We start from the raw sequence: 22,922 nt of genomic DNA, 5'->3' as shown, positions 1-22,922 counted from the left end.
GGAAACGTTGCTTAATGCGCAAGTCTTTTATGCGCTATTCCAGGTTTACGCTTAAAATTAATTTGCATCTTTGGATGGAAACATGGCTAATGTTGAAAATTTATTTTCAGTTTTATTTTTGTGTGGAAACTGGTAAAAAAAAGTATAACATTTGTTTTTTAATGGCTTTTGTAAGTTTCTTTTTTATCAATGTAGCATCACCATTGCTGAATAAAAACATTCATTTCCAAACCTTTGAATCGGTAGCGTAAGCGTACACATGACGGTTCGGAATAACATCAGGCAGAGTACATTGTTTTTGTTTAACACTGAAAACAAAAAACAACTACTTTCATTTCATTATCAACAATCTAGACTCCAAAATATGTTGCCTATACATCTGCACTTCTTGCAAACAGCGTTAGTGGTCCTGGGAGAGCTGAGCAGCTCAGAAACCAATCACAAACTTGTTATTGTTTTTTTGGCATCTTCAGGCGCTACAAGTTGCTCAACAACAACAACAGAAGCGGCAGCAGCAGCAAGCAAGTGGTGAGAAGTCCCCCAAGAGCACAGAAAAGGAGGCAGACACGCAGGTAGATCCTCCACCCGCACCACACACACACACACACACACACCTCCAGAGGACCATGTTGTTTACACTATTACACAAACCCACTTGTTTATGCTGCCTTCAACAGATCATAAACAGATGGGGCAATGAGGGCGTGTTTTATTATTACATATTGTTACGATGGAAGATTACAAGTCCACTTTATTGTGTGTAGCCTATTGTAAAACGACTGTTTTCCGTCTTGTCGGTTAACAGATAAGGCTTCACTACTGAGGGGAATTAGACAGCTGTAGAGCTTTAGCCGCAAACAAACACGCTGTATGCCACCCAGTGCACAGCTGCCTTTATTTATTCATCATGAATTGAATGCTTATTACGTGCATCTCATGTGAATGCGAGGTGAAACCAGAGTTCAGATCATCAGCGCTTCAAGTCAACGTGCCTTTACGGCAAGTGCACTGGGCGGGATTACCAGGCTGAGTCACGTGACTGGATGGGTTGTTAGGTTTGATGTCCCAGTGAGAGTGTTATTGGAGGGGGCTGGTGGATTGGTCAGCGGGGGTTGGTTAGTTGAAAGAACAGGAGGAGGATACTGACACTCTCACCAGTCTTCAAACGTTCTGCGCTGCTCTCTGTTCCTGCTGCCCATGGAGTTATCAAGGTCTGTGAGTACTGGGATCAGCTTTGGTAGTTTAGTCGGTGAGAGGAAGAGATGTAATATTTGCATTTTTTTAAGTGTGTGTTCAGTTGTTAGACTTCTGTTGGGGGTTTATTACATGTATGTTCCCTTTTTGGGGTTTTACAATTAACTTTTTTAATTGTTGTTTGAAGCAGTCTTTAATTGCCCTTTAATATGTTTTTTTTTCCACACACACACATATATAATATTTTATATAATAAACTATATAATAAATTTATATATATATATATATATATATATATATATATATATATATATATATATATATATATATATATATATATATTATACATTTTTTGAAGGTTTCTTTCTAATGAAATGATTTTCGTGCCGTTTATTTGCTGATGTTGTTGTTGTAGAGTATTGTGTTTCGGAAGTTTTCCTGACTCTCGTCTTTTTTGTTGTCTATTTTTGATCTTAAAGAGGGAGTGACTGACTAAGTGAATGGCCATCAGGTCTGTGATATTTGATCTGACATAAGGCTGAAAGCCTTGAATGGTCACTGGGACCTTATTTCTGTGGCTCACTGTCTTTGAGCTGTAATTTTATTCCCTGAATTACTTCTCTTTGTCTTTTAAAGGCTATGTTCAACTGTGCCTATTTCCCCTCCTGTGTGTGTGTGTGTGTGTTTTTCCCCCTTGCCTTTGCAATTTATATTTACCCAGATGCACAGTGCAGGAAAGAATGTTATTTTTACTTTGGGCGGGGAACCACACCAAAATTGTTCAAGGTATTGAAGGGGAATAACAACGGGCTCTATTTGTTTTTGGGCTGCTGAAGCCTGTTGATTTATGGCTTGTGTTTTCAGAAGCGATGGCTTGTTGACATGTACTCACTCATGGGGAGTTGGTTCTCTGACACACTGGCAAGAACAATAACAACAACAAAACAATGTTTGGACTTGTCTGTTGTCATGGAGACAACACTCATCAGCGCTTACCGTGCCCCCGAGAGAGAATATTTACATTAATTTGCTGGCATGCTTATGTTCTTCTCAGGCTTTGACATTTCAAATATTTCTGTGTTGAGACTCGAAGGCATAGTAGTTTGTCTTTTTGGAACTCTCACACAAGCAAAGATCTCATTTGCTGGTAGGCTGCTGTTTGTCTTTTATATTTAAGTGCAGTTTGTGTTGATTTTAGAGATAGAATCAGTATAGTTTACACTTTAACCCTCGTAATGCATTCAGTTCTGTTTTGACTAGGAAGAGATCTTTCAATTTTGAGTTTAAAAGCATTTTATCTGTTTTAATTGAAGCTAACCTTTTCATTTTTTAAGACCCTCAAAATACATTTTTCATTTGTTCGGATTTGTATGTATGTATCTGTTAATTTTGACAGCAATTTTTTATTTAGTTTTAATCTTAATCTTTTGACTAAAATCTAATTTTAGTCTGTCATATTTTAGTCTTCTGATTCATTTTAGTTTTAGTCAACTAATTTTTGTAATATTTTACTAAAATATATTTGGTTTGATTTAATTAAAACATTGTATACATTTGTTTATACAAATTTTTTTAAATAAAATATGGAATATAGCATTTAATTGAAGACCAAAAATTAGATATGCAGTGTTAATTTATATCGTAAGTAATATGTAATATGTGCGCTTCACTTCAAGGCATTTTTGTTATCTTGACTCCCTTGATCATATGAATTTAAGACTGACCGATTGAAAACCTTTTAATGTCCACCCCAATGGTTAAATTCTCTAAAGGTCAGCGAGAGGCTATGCCAGTTACTTTTCAAATGTGGGTCACACAGCAAGATTAATTCTGATTGGATATTTACCAAAATGCATCCCTCATCAACATGCTCGTCTCGTTTTAATAGTCAACAAAAATAACAGTATATTTTTAAAGTTGCCTATAAAAACTTGTCTAGTTTTTGTCTATAGAAAACCTGTTTGTCACGAAAATTATGTTGAGAATTATGTTGAAATTATTTCAACAATTATGTTGAACTTAACACTAGTATGTGTGTGTGTGTGATATTTTGGACCCAGATATATGTAGTTGTTGTCAAAAGTGTCTATGGGGTTATGTTGGGTTCAAAAAACTATCCAGTCTGTTTTCCCCTACCTCACCCACATTTGGCACTAAATAAAAAAATAAAAAAATGTATTTGTGTATTTTGCCAAAACATTTTAAAATAGTTTATTTTGCTTCATTGGTTTTTTATTTATAGATTTCATAATTTTCAAACTGTTTTTGAAAAGTCATCAATCATAAGTTATTACCCAATTTCATTTGGGTTATTAATATTGGTCATTCTTAGATTATATGTTCCTATTAATTTCATGCAAAGACTTAATCAGCTATATTTTGATTAATATTTAGATATTAGATATTTTCTATGCTAATATATAGATAAGATGCAAGGTGGTTTTACTTGGATAATTATAAATAATGACTTTTGTATTCATTATTAATCGTCAACCATTATTGTGAGGAAAAATTATTTTTCATGGAAATCTGTTCCCTTTCAGGTGTGGTCATGTATCCACAACAACATATAGAGTTTATAAGCAAAAACTGGCTCCTATCATCCTTTTTAAATTCATATTCTTTTAATTACAAAAACTGAAATCTACATACACTCTGACTGGCTTTCCACACCACTTTAGGAGGCTGCCAGTGTGCTGTTGTTAAATGCAAAGTACTACGCCAGAAGAATATTTTAGCCGAGTTGTCAGCTTGCAGAATGAAATATAATAACAACAATAAACAAACAAAAATAAACCCAGTCAACCAGGAAAGCGACAATGAATCAATTGGAACATTTACTGAATTAATCTGACTCACTTACTGAACAGCAAGTGATTAATTTCAGTCATGTCCGACACTAAATGAATCAAGAGCCAGTAGGGCTTTACTGGGCTTGGGGTTTTTAATGAGAAAAACAACACTAAAAACAACACTGTTTTTTCATGCAATGTAGATGAAGAAATGTAGTTTAAAATAAATTGTATAAACAAAAAATATAAAGTATAATGTTCGCAAAACCCTTGATTTTTTTTTTTTTTATTGCAATTCAGGACAATTCTGTGCTGCATTAAAGTTTGTAAGTACACCTCTTGTTAGAATTGTATCATTTTTTTTCTAATCTAATAATTTGCCATCAAAATAGTTTTTAAGACAAGAAGTAGACATATATTAAGTGATAGAATTCTCTGTATTTTGTTAACGCCAGTGGTGTAGTGGTTAATGCGTCGACACATGCACTCCAGAGTTTGATTCCCACCTATGCTGATAGTTCCTCTTTCTCTGCTCCCCGTGCTTTCATGTCAATACTCTCTTCTGTCCTATTCATTAAAGGTTAAAACCCAGAAAAAAAGAACTTTAAAAAAGAATTCTCTATATTTTTAGTAGAATTACATAATGTTATATTGTGTAATATTCACAGGCACTTAAGCCGCTTTTCCACTACCGAAATGAACCAATTTTAGGGCTGGCGGATTAATCAAAGCGGATTTTAAAGTGCATTTTGTCAGTAAAGCCAGTTCTAATATATCTTCAGCATGTGCTTTCAAATGGAGCAGCCTTTAGTACACGGAGTCGTAGTACTCTTGACAAGCTATGCCAAATCACGTTTAAAACCCAAATCAAACTAATCAGACTATATTAGTCGAGATATTTGTTGTATTGATGACAATGTTCGCTCGTGCTGCGTGTGAAAATGTCACTTTTTTAATAACATGTTTTTACTCCCAACCCACTTCATTACTTCAGTCGAGTGTTTGAATTAATCCTTCTGTAAGATTAGGGGGTGACATGGTGGCAAAGTGGTTAGCACTGTCACCTCACAGCAAGAAGGTTGCTGATTTGAGTCCAAAGACATGGGGTGTAGGTGAATTTAATATACTAAATTAGCCATAGTGTATGTGTGGGCATGTGAAAGTGTGTGGGTGTTTCCTAGTACTGGTTTGCAAATGGAAGGGCATCCCCTTTGTGAAACATAAGTTGGCGGTTCATTCTGCCGTTGCGACCCCTGGATAGAGGAAGAGACTAAGCCGAAGAAAATAGAATGAATGAATAAAAGATTAGGGTTGCACAGTGTTGGAAAAATCTGACATTGCAATATTTTGCTTTGCTGCGATGTATATTGCGATGTGAATCTAATTTCACCAGATGATTTGAATGGCTCTATTTGGAAAGATTTATTCATTCAGAATTACTGGCATGATCAGCTGTTTTTCTGTGCAGTGCATCTGCATAAAATAAAACAAATTGCAAGCTTATATAAATGAAACTTATTAAAAATAAAAGTTAAATAAACAGTTCTTATGATATTCTGGGCACTCTAACAGTATTCAAGTACATAATTGAACATTCATTCATTCATTCATTCATTTTCTTTTCGGCTTAGTCCCCTTATTAATCCGGGGTCACCACAGCGGAATGAACCGCCAACTTATCCAGCATGTTTTACGCAGCAAATGCCCTTCCAGCTGCAACCCATCTCTGGGAAACATCAATTCACACACATACACTACGGACAATTTAGCCTACCCAATTCACCTGTACCACATGTCTTTGGACTGTAGGGGAAACCGGAGCACTCGGAGAAAACCCACGTGAACGCAGGAAGAACATACAAACTCTACACAGAAACGCCAACTGACCCAGCCGAGGCTCGAACCAGCGACCTGTGACTACCTACTGCGTGACTACCTACTGCGCCACTGTGTTGCCAGAATTGAACAATCAAACATAAAATAACATGGTCATCAAGTTTATAAAAAATGTTTAATAATATCTTCATTTTTTAATCATAAGTAAATAATCTAGTCCTGCTATGTAACTACTGCAGATGCACACATTGCGATAACGATGCTCAAACTATCTATTGTTCAGCCCTATGTGAGATGAATCTGTAGTCATGCTGAATCAATGAAAGCAGTTAGATCTTCTGTTTATAATGCAACACCTTGAGGATTTTCTGAGTTTCTTCATGTCTGAGGTTTTCGCACGAGACTGCACTCTCGTCTTCAGAGCAGATTTAATAATTCACAACCATGCTTCCCTGACAAGATGTGCATGACAGTGACAGGTAGGGCTGCACGATTCTGGCAAAAATGTGAATCACGATATCTTTTTCTTAAAATCAGGATCACGATTTTCTCATGATTCTGTAAATGTAAAATAAAGGTTAATATGATTAGCCTATTATTTTTGTTAATTCTCAAACATATGGTAAAACAATACTAATAATATTAGGCCTATGTGTAGGTCTACTGTTGCTTAAAAATGCTAAATTTTGTAGTCATGGTGTACTTAAACAGACTTTCAAAATGTCCTGTTTGTTAATTCACAGTAAAATTATGACAGCAGAATATAACTATTCATAATTATACAGTTGTTTTATTATATATTAACACCTTGTGGTCAGCTCAGGTGTGATTTTGCTGCCACGAATACATTATTACATTAAGGCCCCGTTTACACTAGTGCGTTTTAGTTTTCAAACGGCGTTTTAGAATGAAAACGATCCGCGTCCACACTAGTGTTTCACTTAGTGTTTCTGTACAGCTCTCCGTCTACATTAAAACAGAGAAAACGCACATCACGTGACCACAGACAAACACACTCTTGCATGCGCTGCAGCGTGCTTTGGGCTCATACCCATATGAGAACTGTGCACGTCGGACTGTTCATCAAGGATCTCCCGTTGGATCCAATCTCACTATATTTGTTAAACGTGATATATAATTCATCTTGTTGTCTATATCTAACAACATATTCCCTGACTTTGGTCTTTTAAATATATTGTTCTCAGGTGACGTGTTTTGGCTGAGCGCAAGTATAAGTTAGGTTTATATCTTAAATAATGCAACCGTGGACACCGATTCTGCACAATTGACTGATCGCTTGCCTTTATTTCCTATATTGTATCAACGTATTGTACGTTATACCTTTAAAATGGCCATTATTGATTATTAAAACAGGGAAAGAGAGGCTATGTTCGTATTTTCAGGTAGGTATGTTATAGGCTCCGTTTTGTTATAAATATGCATGAAGATGACGGTCATATGCAGCTGCACGACACCTCAACATTTTTGATGTCTGTTAAGTTGCTAATATCAACTTAGCAACTCGCATCATTTTTTTTTTTGTTAAGACAGTAAAACAGCATAGCCAGGGCGATGTGATTGACTTTATATAGTACACTGCATATCAAACTTACGAAGTCTAAACTTACAAGGAGAGGATGCAGGACTGAACTGTGTGTAGGCTACTTAATATTGAGGAAAAAGCCCCAATCAGAGAGGCGAATGTCGGCAGCCCCGCCTTCATTTTCAGATGTCTCCGTTTTCCCCCCATCCACACTGAGACAGAGCAGCAGCGTTTTAGAATGAAAACGGCCTCTCCAGTTTTTTCAAAATGCTCCGTTATCGGGGCTCGAAAACTCCGGCGTAGAGTAGACGTATGGTGTAACCGTAGCAAAACTTGTGTGTAAACGGGGCCTATGACAGAAAGGACATTTTTGGGTGAATTATACTTTATATATACAGTATGTGACACTTTTAATGCCATTTGAAGGTGTCAATGTTACTGTGAATATTTGTGCGGCCGCCTTTACCCTTCTCTCCTGAGCTTGAAAATTTAATTGGCTGAATCGTAGAAAAGCTTAATTTAGATTGTGTTTAGGGTCGAATCGAGATTGTGATCTTTTTTTGATAAGTCGTGCAGCCCTAATCAAAGATGTGATCAATAGGGGTGGGATCCCTGTGATCAGTCATTTATGCTATGTTATTTTGATTAATCGCCAACCTCTAAAACTACTCTTGGCTTATCTATTCCATTCTGTGTCAATCCAGTCCAGTCAGTACGCTTTCATTTTCCACAGTGGTGCTTATAACTGAACTCTCTGGTATGTAATACTAATGTGTCAGTTTTTGTCTTGATAACGCAAGTGTAATCTAAGCAATAATATGGATGATGAAGATCAAATATATATATATATATATATATATATATATATATATATATATATATATATATATATATATATATTTTGATAATATCTAATATCTATTTCGATAATTTATTGCTAATTTCCTCTTTTAACTTCATTACTGATTTTCTTTTTTCTTTTCTTTGTTTTGTCTAATATTAAGAGTTTTAATCTTGTATAAACATTTTATTATATATTTATATAATTTAAATTAGTATTTAATTTTTATTAAAGTTTATACATTTTTAGAATTTTTATCTTGTATAAAAATATTTAACTTCATTACATATTTATTATTCTTTATCTTTTCGGCTTAGTCCCTTTATTTATCAGGGGTCACCACAGCAGAATGAACCGCCAACTTATCCAGCACGTTTTAGGCAGCAGATGCCTTTCCAGCTGCAACCCATCTTTGGGAAACATTTATTATTTAAATTTGTATTTAATATTTATTAAAGTTTACATATTTTTTTAGATTTTATCTTGTATAAATGTATTTTACAAATGTATTTATGTATTTTATTATATATTCATTATTTAAATTTTTATTGAGATTTTATTAAAGCTTATATATTTTTGAGATTTTATATTGTATAAAATATTTAATTTAGTTTATTATATATTTATTTATTATTTAAATTTGTATTTAAGTTTTTTTGAAGTTTATATATTTTTAGAGATTTTATCTTGTATAAAATATTTTATTTTTAATTTATTTTATTATATGTTTATTATTCGAATTCATATTTAATTTTCATTAAAGTTTATATATTTTTGAGATTTTGGATTTTTCTCAAACTTTTTGAAAGAATAACAAAAAGAAATAACAAAAAAAATGTATTTGCTTTTGTGACCTTTTTTTTTTTTTGTTCAGCATGATGGTGAAAAACCAGCTTTAGACGTATTATGTTTAGGTAGTTGTACTACAAACATACTTTTGAATTATTATTATCCCAAATTTGCCTGATTTTGTGGCTTTCAGCGGTAACATAAATTCCATTTTTATATCTGCATTTGTATCTGTTTTGAAATCATAAGCATCTGTAATTACTTTGAAGACAGACATTCAAGCACTGAAATTAACCAGGTTAGATGTATTGTAATCAGGAGCAAGGGGAAAAAGGCAACAAATATTCAACGAAATATTTCCTTCTTGTGTTCCTTAAAAGAGAAAGTCATACAAATAGATGTCTAAATGAGCATTTCTGGGTGAAGCTTTTTTTTCTTCTTTGGTTCAGGATTAGTGCCATGATCAACAGACACACACACCCATTGTATGGGAAAGGCTTGAGAGCACAAGCGTCAGCTGTTATTGTTCTCTCATAGAGTCAGTATCTCAGTCCAGCAGTGTGTTTATATGAGACTGAACACAGACTTCTTTACTGGAAATGTGTGTTTGTTTGTGTTTCGCAGACTTAATTAAAATGCAATCTCCAGTTTTGTTTTTACAGTTGCTGTGTACTCCCAGCATGTATTATTTATACGAATCCGTAAATGTGACTTTAATTATTCTGTTTATGTTTATTGTAAACATCTTAAAAGCAGCCACAGTGTGTTTGTGCGTGTGAGTGTGTGTGTGTGTGTTTTTGGCTTGAGATGTGGTAATTGCTTGAGGCCAAGTGATGCATGGACTAACTCATTGTGAATCCACTGCATTTACATTTAAAACGCTGGCCTCTGTTGTGGGTATTTTTGTTTTTCTGTTTTCGTCGGTAGCATTTTTAATGTCAGTCTTTGAGCTGCTGTCAACAAATGAATAATGCATTTGTCTTTCGTAATCTTGACTGCTTGTTTGCCTCAGTTTATGGGCAAATTAAACCGAGATAACTGAAATGAATGCCTGCCGAAGACGTTTTTCCAATTGCAGGCAGAAGGGTTCGTCCTTGCATTTTATTGAGGACTGTAAGCCTTGTTATTTTGAAATTGGTTGTGTATTTGTTTATGTGGTCTTGTTGATGTTGACCGTTGAGGCCCAGAGGACTTGGAAACTATTCCCCGAATGTCTAAACAATAAAATATACAAAGAGGTCTGGCACAGTCTTACTCTGGTATCTCTTTTTAGCTGTTCACTTGTTTTTCAAAGTGTTTACTCTCCTTGGGGATGAGAATTGAAATTGGGTTTTGTGGAAAGTGCTTTGTTCTTGGAGTTTGCGTTTTCTTTCTTGATCTCGCTAACGTTGCAAGGTGTGCAGATGCAGAAGTCTTGTTCATCTTGATTAAATCAACCAGAAGAACTATATTAGCCTCCTTAAAATGGTTGGCAAAATATCCTTTAAACAATCTGGATGTTGCTAGTATTGGCAGTTTTAATTTGCAGCATTATTAAATAACAATAGACAGCGCTTGGCTTGATAAGACATTAAGACCTGCTTTTCTGTCAAGTTCTGCCAAGAATTAATTGATTATTCGTCAACAATAGTTCCTTTTTACTTTTTTGATTATATTCTGATATTATATTGCTATTTTCCTTTTTAAACATTTATTTTCAGTTTTTTCCCAATATAAAGAGATTTTATCTTGTATAAAACATCTTATTTTGTTTTATTTTATTATATATATATATATATATAATCTTTTTTTAATTTAAATTTGTATTTAATTTTTATTGACGTTTGTATTTTTTGAGATTTTATCTTGTATAAAACATTTTATTTTATTTTTATTTAAGTTAGTATTTAATTTTTATTAAAGTTTATTTATATTTTTATAAATAAAATCAAATTTAAAATCAATTCAATTTTATATATAAATTGAGATTTTTCTTGTATAAATTAATACAAAATATTTATTTTTTATTAATCAAAAATAATTAATTAAAAATATTTTATTTAATTTTATTTTATTTTTAAATATAAGTTTGTAATTAGTTTTTATCAAAGTTGATATATTTTTAGATATAGATATATTTTATAATATTTGTATAAAACATTTTGTTTACTTTTTCATTTATATATATAAATATTAATCTATATATATATAGCTTGTATTTAGTTTTTATTAGTTTATATATTTTTAGAGATTCTATCTTTTATAAAATATTTTATTTTATTAATTTTATTATATTTTTTATTTAAATTTGTATTTAATTTTTGTTGAAGTTTATACATTCTGAGATTTTTTCTTGTATAAAACATTTTATTATATCCATCTATCTAGTTTATTTTTTTTTTTATTTAAATTAACCTGATTATTATATGATTTTTTAACATGAATTTTGTAAAAAAGATTTCAAAGTTTCATTGATGTCCTGCAGTTACACTAGTGTTGCCTACTACAGGTTTGGCATTATGACAAACCTAATAAACCAGTAGGGTGTGATAAGTGATGTAAGCAATGTATGTGTTTGTGTGTGTGTGTGTGTGTGTGTGTGTGCGCCTGTAGGTGTCTGTATCAGCGGGGATGATCACTCCTCAGGCCATCACCCCTCAGCAGATGCAGCAGATCCTCCAACAGCAGGTCCTGAGCCCTCAGCAGCTCCAACTGCTACTGCAGCAACAGCAGGCCCTCATGATACAGCAGGTAAACACACACACAAACACACCAATGTTTTTCTATTCAGGGTTGGTGCCGCAGAATATAAGCACCACAACTCTTTTTATGGACTTAGGGCAGTGGTTTTAAACTTTTTTTGTACTCAAAAGATTCGAACGGTAGAGATACAAGTTATTTAGATGAAGTTGACTATTTTTTATTTTGTATTGTATTAAAAGAATTTGGGATGTTGACGTAAATATTGATCTTAAATTAACTGCAATTAATATAGTGATTCCATGTTTTATATGGATGAAACTTTCTTCATTTCATCATCATCACGTTGCTTCAAATTATTATATTGAGGAATGATGCTTGTGGCCCCTCTTTACACCTGAAGTTAAAATGTGTTTTTGTCTATTCATTTACAACTGTGCAGTATTCAACTAGATTGCTTTTAAGGTGTAGATATTTATTGTCAACTGCATTTTAATGCTGTGTTCACACCAGATAGGGCTTGTGCGAATAAATCGTGTTATCCGTGCGTAAATAGACACTTGAACATTTTGAGTTTACTTGCTTCATTCGCACATCAAATTCACTTCACAATAGAAGCGGATTTATGCCATGGACAGGGTTTCTTTTTGATTGGTGACTCCAGCTTTGTTGCTAAATGGCTAACAAGGGTTTTATTGAGAGAATAGCTGTGCTTATGTGCTTTAGGAAGGCTGAAAAAAGCGTAGATTTGTTTGGCGCCATGTCTGAGTCCACTTGATAATTTTAGAGGTGCACCCAGCTCCGTGAGTTCATCAACTCCTCCAGAAACTGTACCTGGATGATGGATGATGGAAGCTTTCAGCAGTGCTTCTGACTGAGCCGAGCATAGTTTGATGAGCTGTTTTCGGTGTCGGCAAGAGGATTTCCCCTCAGGACACCTACAACAGGCACTATGTTGTAATAACGCCCCTACAAGAGCAAGTTCATGATTGGTTAATGCAATATGAATGTTCGCTGAAGTTCAGATTTTTCAATTTAAACGATACGTGCAAACTGCTTAACCTGCTTCAGTCGTGCGAATCGCATCATTCACGCCTCTTCATTCGTGTGAAATGCACCGCTGGATGTCTATTTGCAGCTTTGCATTGACGTAACATCTAAATCACTGACGCTTGATGCTTTATCCGCGTCTGTTGTCAACGCACCATAACAGGCAACAAGAACGGTTCATAAATATTATAGGACATGTTTTTAAAGTGATGAAGCCAGACAAAACTTAAACTTTACCAATCACGCTTTGATTTAAAGGCAAATAATAAAAAAGTAGCTAAAAATAAAAAGTACTAACAGAAATCACTAGCGTGCAGTGTAGTTTTGCGGCTTTTATAGCAGAAATAAAAGCTGCTGCTTTCCAACCTTATTTTTCCCCCCAATGCCTCTTTTTCGCATTCAAGTCAGAAAAGTAAACAAAATAGGTAAGAGAGTAAGGGGTAACAAATTAAGTTTTGCAGCTTAAAGTAATTAAATTTCATTTTCAAAAATGCAAATGTATTCAGTTTACACAGCCACAAGTGTTTCCAAACCTTTGAGTTTGAATACATCTTGAAGTCAGCTGTAAGCATGTAACCATTGACATCCATTGTAGGAAAAACGAATACTATGAAAGTCAGTGGCTAGCCATTTTTAGCATTTTTTAAAAAATATATTGTTTAGCATTTAACATAAGAAACTCAATTAAGTTTGTGATAAGTAAAGTGTGGTGTATATCAGTGTTTCTCAACCACATTCCTTGAGGACCACCTACGCTGCATGTTTTGCATGTCTCCTTTGTCTGTCACACCCATTACAGGTCTTTCAGTCTCTGCTAGTTAGCTGATGATCTGAATCAGGTGCATTTGATTAAGAGACATATAAAATGTGCAGAGCTGGTGGTCCTCCAGGAACGTGGTTGAGAAACAGTGGTGTACATGATGTCAAAATAATCCTTATTTAACAAATGTTTACTAGACAAAACATTTTTTTGATTTCCTAATAATTGGTGGTCCATTCCACTGTGGTGAACTCTGATAAAATCAGGGACTATGCCAAAAGGAAAGTGGTTGAGTGAGTGTTTTTTCTAATCGATTGACACGCGTACATTATCCGTTGACTAAGCTAATGGTAGAACTGACAACAGCTGTTGTTTAACTAACTTGTTTTGAGCTTATGCGATGATCCTTTACTAATGCTTAAACTAACTTTCATTGACGTTGTTTTCTAGTGTTAATGTGTTGTTGAATCCTTCTGTGTCTCAGCAACAGCTTCAGGAGTTCTACAAGAAACAGCAAGAGGAGCTCCACCTGCAGCTCCTGCAGCAACAGCATGCTGGGAAACCGAGTAAAGAGGTAACAGCATCACAATATACCACATGAGCCATTTACTACCCATGTCCTCCGCTGTCTGTACATGCCACATTGCTGTCTTCTGACGGCTTCACGGGACTGCGAGCAAGTGAAGACACTGTGGGGGCGGCAGCTTCACACACTTGAGTGAAAGTGCCGGCTGCGCCACAATACTATGAGTGAATGAAAGCTCCAGCAGGGACTGTACTGTGAGCCTCAAGTGTCTGTCTCTCTCTGTATCCCTCACAGCAGATGATGACCCAGCAGATGGCTATACAGCAACAGTTACTCTCCGTTCAGCAGCAGCACCTGCTCAACCTGCAGAGACAGGGCTTGCTGTCTGTCCCGTCAGCTCTGGCCAGCGCACTGCCTCAGGGTAAGAACACATCCAGGTTGTCTAGAGTTTTGCGTTTTGAAATTGTGTGTTTATTTTGATATTTTATTTAAATTGGCTGATCATTTCAGTTTAGTTTTAGGTCATTTCATTTAATGTTTTTTTTTTTTGTGATCAATTTGTTTTTATTTGATTGAATTAGATGTTGGGGCTATATTGGGTATTGGAAAAATTGACAATGCGATATTTTGTTTTTCTGTAGTAAATATTGCAATATCAATACAACTTTATTATCAATGACCTAAATAAATCAAAGAAAGAATTCATATCTGTATAAAACAAACAATTTGAAAGCATGTATTAATAAAATTCAACTAAGATAATTATTTGTTTAGGGCTTTATGCTTTTCTGTGAAGCATAAGAGCATTAAAGAACAACACTTTAATATTATTCAAATGTATTTAATGTATAAATAAATACAATCAATCTTTTTTTTAAACCGCAAACTTTAGACTTTCTTGGTTGAAATTAGTTTGATTTCTTGATCTTAAAAACACACCCAAGTGAAAATCTTTTACTCTATTAGGGTCAAACTTTGCTATGAATCTGCAAATCAATTTCTAAACTGGTTCCTGGATATTGTAATTTCAATTCAACTTTGCATATCCTGCGATGTAGGGGTGTGAACCTACACTAGTCTAACGGTTCAATTACAATTATCATGCCATTGATTCAGTTTAATTTGATATCTTGGTGCATCACGGTGCATTGACGATGCTTTCCATACATAATTAGATTTTTTCTTTAAAGCACAATTTTTTTAATTAAAATCTATAAATATATTAAAATTTATATATTATTTGTAATGCAATTTTTTCCTTTGATACAAGCAGTATGATTTATGTACTGTATCTTTAATTTGACTTGCTCAAAGAAAACACTCTTTCTGAATGTTTCAAACAAAACTTCAAAACATGCACAGAAGACAACATTAGCATTTATAGCAAATAAACGGTCACACTTTACAATAAGGTTCATTAGTTAATGTTAATTAATGCATTTTCTATCACGAACAAACAATGAACAATACATTTACTACTGCATTTGTTCATGTTAGTTAACGTTAGTTAATGAAAATACAGTAGTTCATTGTTAGTTCATGTTAACTCATGGTGCATTAACTAATGTTAACAAGCAAGGACTTGAATGTTAATAATGCATTAGTAAATGTTGAATTATGATTAATTAATGCTGTACATGTGTTGTTCATGATTAGTTCATGTTAGTAAATGCATTAACTTATGAACCTTATTGTAAAGTGTTACCAAATAAACTAATGTAAATATTATCCCGCTTGCATTTTAAACACTGTCAAGCGAGTTCTTAAACCCCTATGATTGGTCATTGTCTTCACCCGCTTAACAGAATGTTTAAAAATGAAAGTGCTGTTTACCGATGAATGATGCGGGAAGAACAGCTGCGGTTAAGTCTATATGCGCATGATTCGTGGTTATGACAGGTGATCCATAATAGACTCAGTGGAGAAAGCTCGCACCTCAGACACGCTCGTGTCTGGATGCACAAGTATAACAGCCAGGAGGAGAGGAAAAGTTACCTCACAAACATGCCAGCGGGTCAAATGTCCAAAGTGAGAGAGAGAGAGGATTTTTTCAGCATTTCTCGGCTCGTGTGCTGTGCCTTCTTCAGTGTCAATGAAAGACTTACCAGCAAACTCACAAGCAGTTGAATTGTGCATATAATTATCTACCTTTTAAGTAGTAGGAGCATTTTATTTACTCGCCCTCGCCTTCTTCGCCATAGTATTCTACTGCGACATTGCACAAAGGAGATAAATGAAGTCAGTACATAATTGTCCTCATCTGCATCACGGTGCACCAAAGTAACAGTTCATTTTGACACCCCTACTGCAATGTGACAATTGCAGATTCACACATTGCGCACACATAGATGCTGAAATGATATATTGTGTAGCCTTAATTAGATGTTTTCATTGTCCACACATGTGGTTAAGTCACCTTTAGCCTCATAAATGCACTTAACATGACAATACAATGCACAAAACAAGAACACTTCTTGCCCCTATGGATACTTAACAAATGAGACAATGTATTTATTATTTATGGATTTAGTTTCAGTTTTAGTTAATGCTTCAGGTAATGCTAGCTTAACAGAGTAGAACACATCCTGTGCCAACAAAAGCACTGTTTAATGTTTGCATGTATTAGGTTAACTCTTGTTAAAATCTCTTGGTTAAAAAATTAAAGTGGTTGTTTAAACGATCACTGAATCCAAAACCATACATATGCAGCAAATAAAAGAAAACGTTATGATAAACTCATTATATTGTCATAAAGACAATCTTCTTAATGATAAAGATCATACTGTATATGTAGTTAAACATGTCTAGTTTCCATTTTTTAGCTAATGAAGAAAAGTTAGACATATTTTGTTTCTATAGAATGTTATGTAAGTGTTGTTTTTAAATGTAATCATGTGTTTGGCTGATGTGTCTGTAAATATGCATCTACATGTGTTTCTCTAAATAGCCGTAGGTCAGATTTAATTAATTATGAAAAGGATTATTTCTGCTAATTATAATTTTATTTCAGAGTTTTTTTAGTGTCTGTTAATATTTTTGTTTAGTTTTATGGTGCATTCTTGTTCGCATCCTTTTACTATGTTCTAAAAGTGCACCCTTTTCGCGAAGAAAAAGTACATACTTTTGAGTGTGTAAAGAAGAGTTACCAAGTTTTGGCATATATTATGTCCTCATTATGTTGCTCAGTTATGTCTTTGGATAAGTTAATCCCCAAACAAGTCTTTATATAAGTTTGCGCTGTTGTTGCAGATAAAATATATAACACTGAAAACGTGATTCAGATATTTTCAAGTTGGTAAGATGTGAATAATTGGTCATTAAAACATCTTTAAGCCTCTCTATTTGACGGTTGCATCCTCTGTGTTTGTAGTTTGTTTACACAAACTTCTTAATGTCCAATGTGCAATGTATTTTGGGCAATATTAGCAGTTAGCATATGGATTGGACCGTTCTACGCTTTGAATTTCTACCAAAATTAATAGTACAGTCCGGGAACCTTTGACATACAATTTTCAACATACTATAGTTTGGGACATTTCAACCAAAAGTTTTAGTCTTAGCTTTAGTTTTCATTTACTGAAATAACTATGGTTATGGTGACCGTTATAGGATACTGTGCTGTGAGACTAATGGAAGCATCCATATTGAATTGGAGTAACTTAAAAAATAAAGCAGTGCAGCTGTTTTCAGCATTGACAATAATAATAAGAAGAAAAGTTTCATAATGTTTATTGAGCTGCAAATTGGCATATTAGAGTGATTTCTGAATTAGAAACTGACTGACAAAAATCAGCTCTGCATCACAGGAATGTGTTGCTTTTGAATGTATGTTGTTATACAAAACTGATGTTTTTAAATCACAATTATATTTTGCAATTTTAAGGTCTCATTTTATTTCGGAGTGAATTAGTAAGATAAAAAAAAAAACACTAACACTTGAGTTTAAGAGGTGACTGCTAAAGTGACAAAACCCATTGAAATACATTTTTTTTTTGTTAATGTTATAGTTTTTAATTATTTTATGCATAGACATTATTTGCATCCAAAGTAAAGTTTGTATTTACATAATATACCTGTGTGTGTGTACGGTGTATATTGTTTATGTATATAAACACGCAGATACTTGCATATATATGGGAATCAATAATTATTTATGTTTACATATAAAATATGTATGTATATGAAACAAATTATATTTGAATGTAAATGTCTATGCAAATATTTTTTGTTTTGCATCATTTTATTTATATGCGTGTATCTTTTTATATAGATAATCAATAAAAATAATACATAAATACAAAGTTGAATTCTTATTATGTTAAAAATACAGCTAAAGAATTGTTAGCCCGCCTGAATTATTAGCCCCTCTGTTTATTTTTCCCCTAATTTTTGTTTAACGGAGAGCAGATTCTTTTAAACACATTTCTAAACAGAATAGTTTTATTAACTCATTTCTAATAACTCATTTATCTGATCTTTACCATGATGACAGTAAATAATATTTTACTAGATATTTTCCAGATACTTCTATACAGCTTAAAGTGACATTTAAAGCCTTAACTAGGTTAATTAAGTTAGCTAGGCAGGTTAGGGTAATTAGGCAAGTTATTGTATAATGATGGTTTGTTCTGTAGACTATCCAAAAATATATAGCTCAAAGGGGCTAATAATTTTGTCCCTAAAATGGTGTTAAAAAATTAAAAGCTGCTTTTATTCTTGTAGAAATAAAACAAATAAGACTTTCTCCAGAAGAAAAATATTAAAGGGAATACTGTGCAAATCTTTAGTATTAAAGCTCTGTTAAACATTATTATTTAAAAAAGAAAAAGAAAAATCAAAGGGGGGCTAATACTTCTGACTTAAACTGTATGTCTGGTATTTTGGATGGAAATTATTAAACTAGATAATTATTATTATTATTATTATTATTATTATTATTATTATTATTTGTGTTGTTCTTATTCTTTCAAGTCCAGTTAGTGATGTCTTAGTTTTAATTTGTGTACTATTAAGTAAATTAAATAAAATATTTCCTTGACAACTTAAAATAAAATAAAGTCTTTATTTATCACTTATGAATAGACAGGCATAACAACCATTTAAAAACATGGGCCAAATACCTGATATTCATTTTGACAGAAAATAAAAACCAGAAAGCACATTTAATCCTAGCGGCTAACTTTCTGCAACAGTATTTATACTGTACATAATGCAGTGCCTATGACACTTTCTGTCTTGGTACTTATGTAAGAGAGAAAGATTGAGAACAGTCATGCAGTAATGTAACACGCATGTTTTTTCATCCTAGAATGGAGAAGAAAGCAGGGAGAGATTTAATGTGGCTCACCTTACAGTGTGCTTAATATTTATATATCCCATATAGTATTAATAACCGCTATAAAGAGCTGTGCCTGTGCAAGTGACACTATTATAAACATCACTTTCAAGACTGCCTGTGATTTTTCTGCTTTGTGTTTGACTCATTGGTAATAAACTGGACACTTCTGCTTTCTGCATCCTGTGTGAAGCTGGCATTATGCCGTTAGTGATACTGCTGCCCGGTTTCACGAGCGGCTCAAATGGGTTTTCCCCAATTCTCAAGATGGCCACTGCAGGACTGAATGCTCATTATGGCTGGTGGCTGGTTAAAAATAGACCCAATAATTGTAGATATAAAGCTCTTATTAGTTGTCTAGCGATCTGACGATGGCAGTGTCTCATTCACAGGCCTGATCCCCGCTGAGCTTCAACAGCTCTGGAAAGAGACGGCCGATGCGCGACAGGAGGAGAAGAGCAGAGGAGACAAATCCCCCTCGCCACCTAAAACTCAGACTCTCAACCACCACTCCAGCACCAATGGGCACCATCTGCAAAGACCTATCCGGAGAGACAGGTGCTTCATCATAATCATTAATTTTAAACAATATTTTGCAATATTACTATTTATACTCGCTTTTGTAACCATAAAACTTCTCAAAAGTGATTAAAAACACACTATGGTAAAGAAGTATGCTTATATTATATTATATTTAGTGCTGGGCAAAGATTAATCACATCCCAAACAATAGGTGTCTGTATCATATATTTTTTATTATGTGTATATATAATACACATACAGACATGGATACAAAGCTTTTTTTTTGTAGCATAGATATTTTAATTTATAAAAAAATTGTATCATATACACATATATTTTATATCTAAATATAACTCAATATTTTCTGAAATAGAAGCATGTGCATTGATATTTACACAATAAATATTAATTTAATTGAACAAATTAATTTCAAATTAATTAGATTTATTCATTTTAAAACTATTTTTCCCAGCACTAAATATATGAACCACCTATATTATATTATATTATATTATATTATATTATATTATATTATATTATATTATATACCCCATATTATATGAGGTTGTTACATTATGCAATATTTTATTTTATTATGTTTATTTTGTTATTATATTTACTGTATTACATTTTATTATATTGTTATTTGATGTTATTTTATATTATGTTTTATTTATTTTATTATGTTATATCATATTTGTCATTAAATTATATTATATTTATTTTATTTTATTATTTTATATGATGTTATATTATTTTTTTATATTATATATATATATATATATATATTATATGATGTTATATTATGTTTTATTTTATTTTATTATGTTATATTATATATTTATATTATATAATATATATTATATTAATGAACAAAATCATCATAACTTTCGAGTAATACCATTTATTACAATTAGTTACAACAAAAGTAGATATTGTTTCAGACTAAACTATGGCTATATTTGAAATTTAGCATTAGTATGCAATGACCAGTTAAACCGGTCGAGTTGTATGCGGTTGCCTAATATATTGTATTAAAAGAAAACTGTTGACAAATGGCAGGTGTCATGAGAGGCATTTGTGGCTGTGTTGACGTGTGCCCTGTGGGCCATTCTTCCTATACACTCATAAACACACCTCGGTCTCCGTGTTTGCGGAGGTGTAAACCTGTTTGTCTATATGTTCCAGGAGCTCGTTTGTCATAAACACTTGACTGTTGTCAGTCAAACAAACACTGACTGTGTGAACGGTGCCTATATAATATGCTTTAGTTTGGACTGCTTTAGTTTCTGTAAATGTGTGAACTATGGAGGCAAGCGATTTGTTGACAATTGATTAATTGTGTTGATTATACTTGATACACTTTTTTAATGGTCGGTTAAGCAAGGACATTATTAATGTGCATTACTTTAAGCCCCATGCAGCTTATGTGCAAAACATTTTTAGAAGATCTGAGGAAATATGAAGTTGGTATGTATGAGTTTATTAAAAAAAAGTCTCCAGAACTTTGTTTGGAGAAACAAACAGGCTTTTATTTTATTATCCATATTGTTGTTCTTCTTCTTTGTGCTTTTATAACTGCAGACAGCATTATTAGATTGTTACATTACAATATATAAACCTATGTACTTTAATGTAACAATTTAATATATAGGTGTTTTAATATGTAAAAATGTCAATCTTTTCCATGAGAGGTACAATGAAGTGTGCTAATAGCTGAATGACACAAGCCTTTAACACATCATGTAATGCAGTCAAGTGTTTTCTCCCCAGGCAAGCATATTTTTTCACTTGTCAATGCAAGCAATGTAGGTAGCGTGAGGAGGCTCGGAGCATATAGTCCATGCTGTACATTTAGTGTGCTTTCAAAGTCGCCTGAAGCTGATCAGTTCATTTTAAGAAAAACATCACATTACTGTCAATTTTGAGCCAGCCATCCAATCACAGTGGAGGAGTGGAAGAAGAAGGATCCCAGTCAACATTTGAAAACTATTCAACAACATACAGTTGAAGTCAGAATTATTAGCCCCCTTTTGATTTTTTTTTTTTTTTTTTTTTTTTGAATATTTCCCAAATGATGTTTGACAGAGCAAGGAAATTTTCACAGTATGTCTGATAATATTTTTTCTTCTAGAAAAAGTCTTATTTGTTTTATTTCGGCTAGAATAAAAGCAGTTTTGATTTTTTTAAACTATTTTTGGGACAAAATGATTAGCCCCTTTAAGCTAATTTTTTTTTCCGATAGTCTACAGAACAAACCATCAATATAGAATAACTTGCCTAATTACCCGAACCTGCCTAGTTCACCTTATTAACCCAGTTAAGCCTTTAAATGTCACTTTAAGCTGTATAGAAGTGTCTTGAAAAATATCAAGTAAAATATTATTTACTGTCATCATGACAAAGATAAAATAAATCAGTTATTAAAAATAAGTTTTTAAAACTGTTATGCTTAGAAATGTGCTGAAACAATCTTCCCTCCATTAAACAGAAATTGGGCAAAAAAATAAACAGGGGCGCTAATAATTCAGGGGGGCTAATAATTCTGACTTCAACTGTATATTCTTGCCTTAGAACTTTTTTTGGTCCATTGTAATGTTGACTACTGTACATGTGAAAAGTAGTGCAGAATTTTACATTACATTGTGCCAACATATTTTTAGACAAGGATGCATTGTCTGTGAAATATGTTAGCAGAACTGGTGATTTTTTTTGTCTTCGCAACCAAAGCATCTTAATGAGGGAAAAAAACGTGCACCAAATCAAGCCATTGATAGTTAATTTAAACAATTATTTATGGAAATTCACAGAATTAAATCCAAAGTAATTTTAGTACATTCGGTACTGAAATTTTAAAAACGTCCATTTCCCGCTAACATTTGAGCCCTGTTGAGCATATACTTACTGTAGGGTGTACTCACAGTAGCTTATCCAAACCGTGCTCAGGCATGTTTAACTCCCATTTCTTGGCTTGTTTGTCAAGTGTGAGTGTACCGAATCAGTTGAGTGCAGTTGGCCGGCCCTTGCCTGGTTGAAAGAGGTGCCAGAGCACAGT

General features: G+C 33.3%; 1 protein-coding gene across 9 annotated transcripts in view; it reads left to right on the top strand.

The window, feature by feature from the left end:
- Window positions 1-22,922, top strand: part of foxp1a (forkhead box P1a) — an 84,755-nt gene that overhangs the window by 38,971 nt on the left and 22,862 nt on the right. For 2 of the 9 annotated variants that reach the window (XM_087305904.1, XM_087305905.1), the window contains exons 3-7: window positions 474-572; window positions 11,588-11,725; window positions 13,969-14,058; window positions 14,305-14,431; window positions 19,738-19,903. In XM_087305904.1, coding sequence (XP_087162030.1) covers window positions 474-572; window positions 11,588-11,725; window positions 13,969-14,058; window positions 14,305-14,431; window positions 19,738-19,903 — 620 coding nt within the window. 9 annotated transcript variants of the gene reach the window in all.

Source organism: Danio rerio, chromosome 23 (assembly GCF_052040795.2).
Source record: "Danio rerio strain M-AB ecotype USA chromosome 23, GRCz13ab, whole genome shotgun sequence".
NCBI classification, from domain to species: Eukaryota; Metazoa; Chordata; class Actinopteri; order Cypriniformes; family Danionidae; genus Danio; species Danio rerio.
This window is presented reverse-complemented; position numbering and strand designations above follow the sequence as displayed.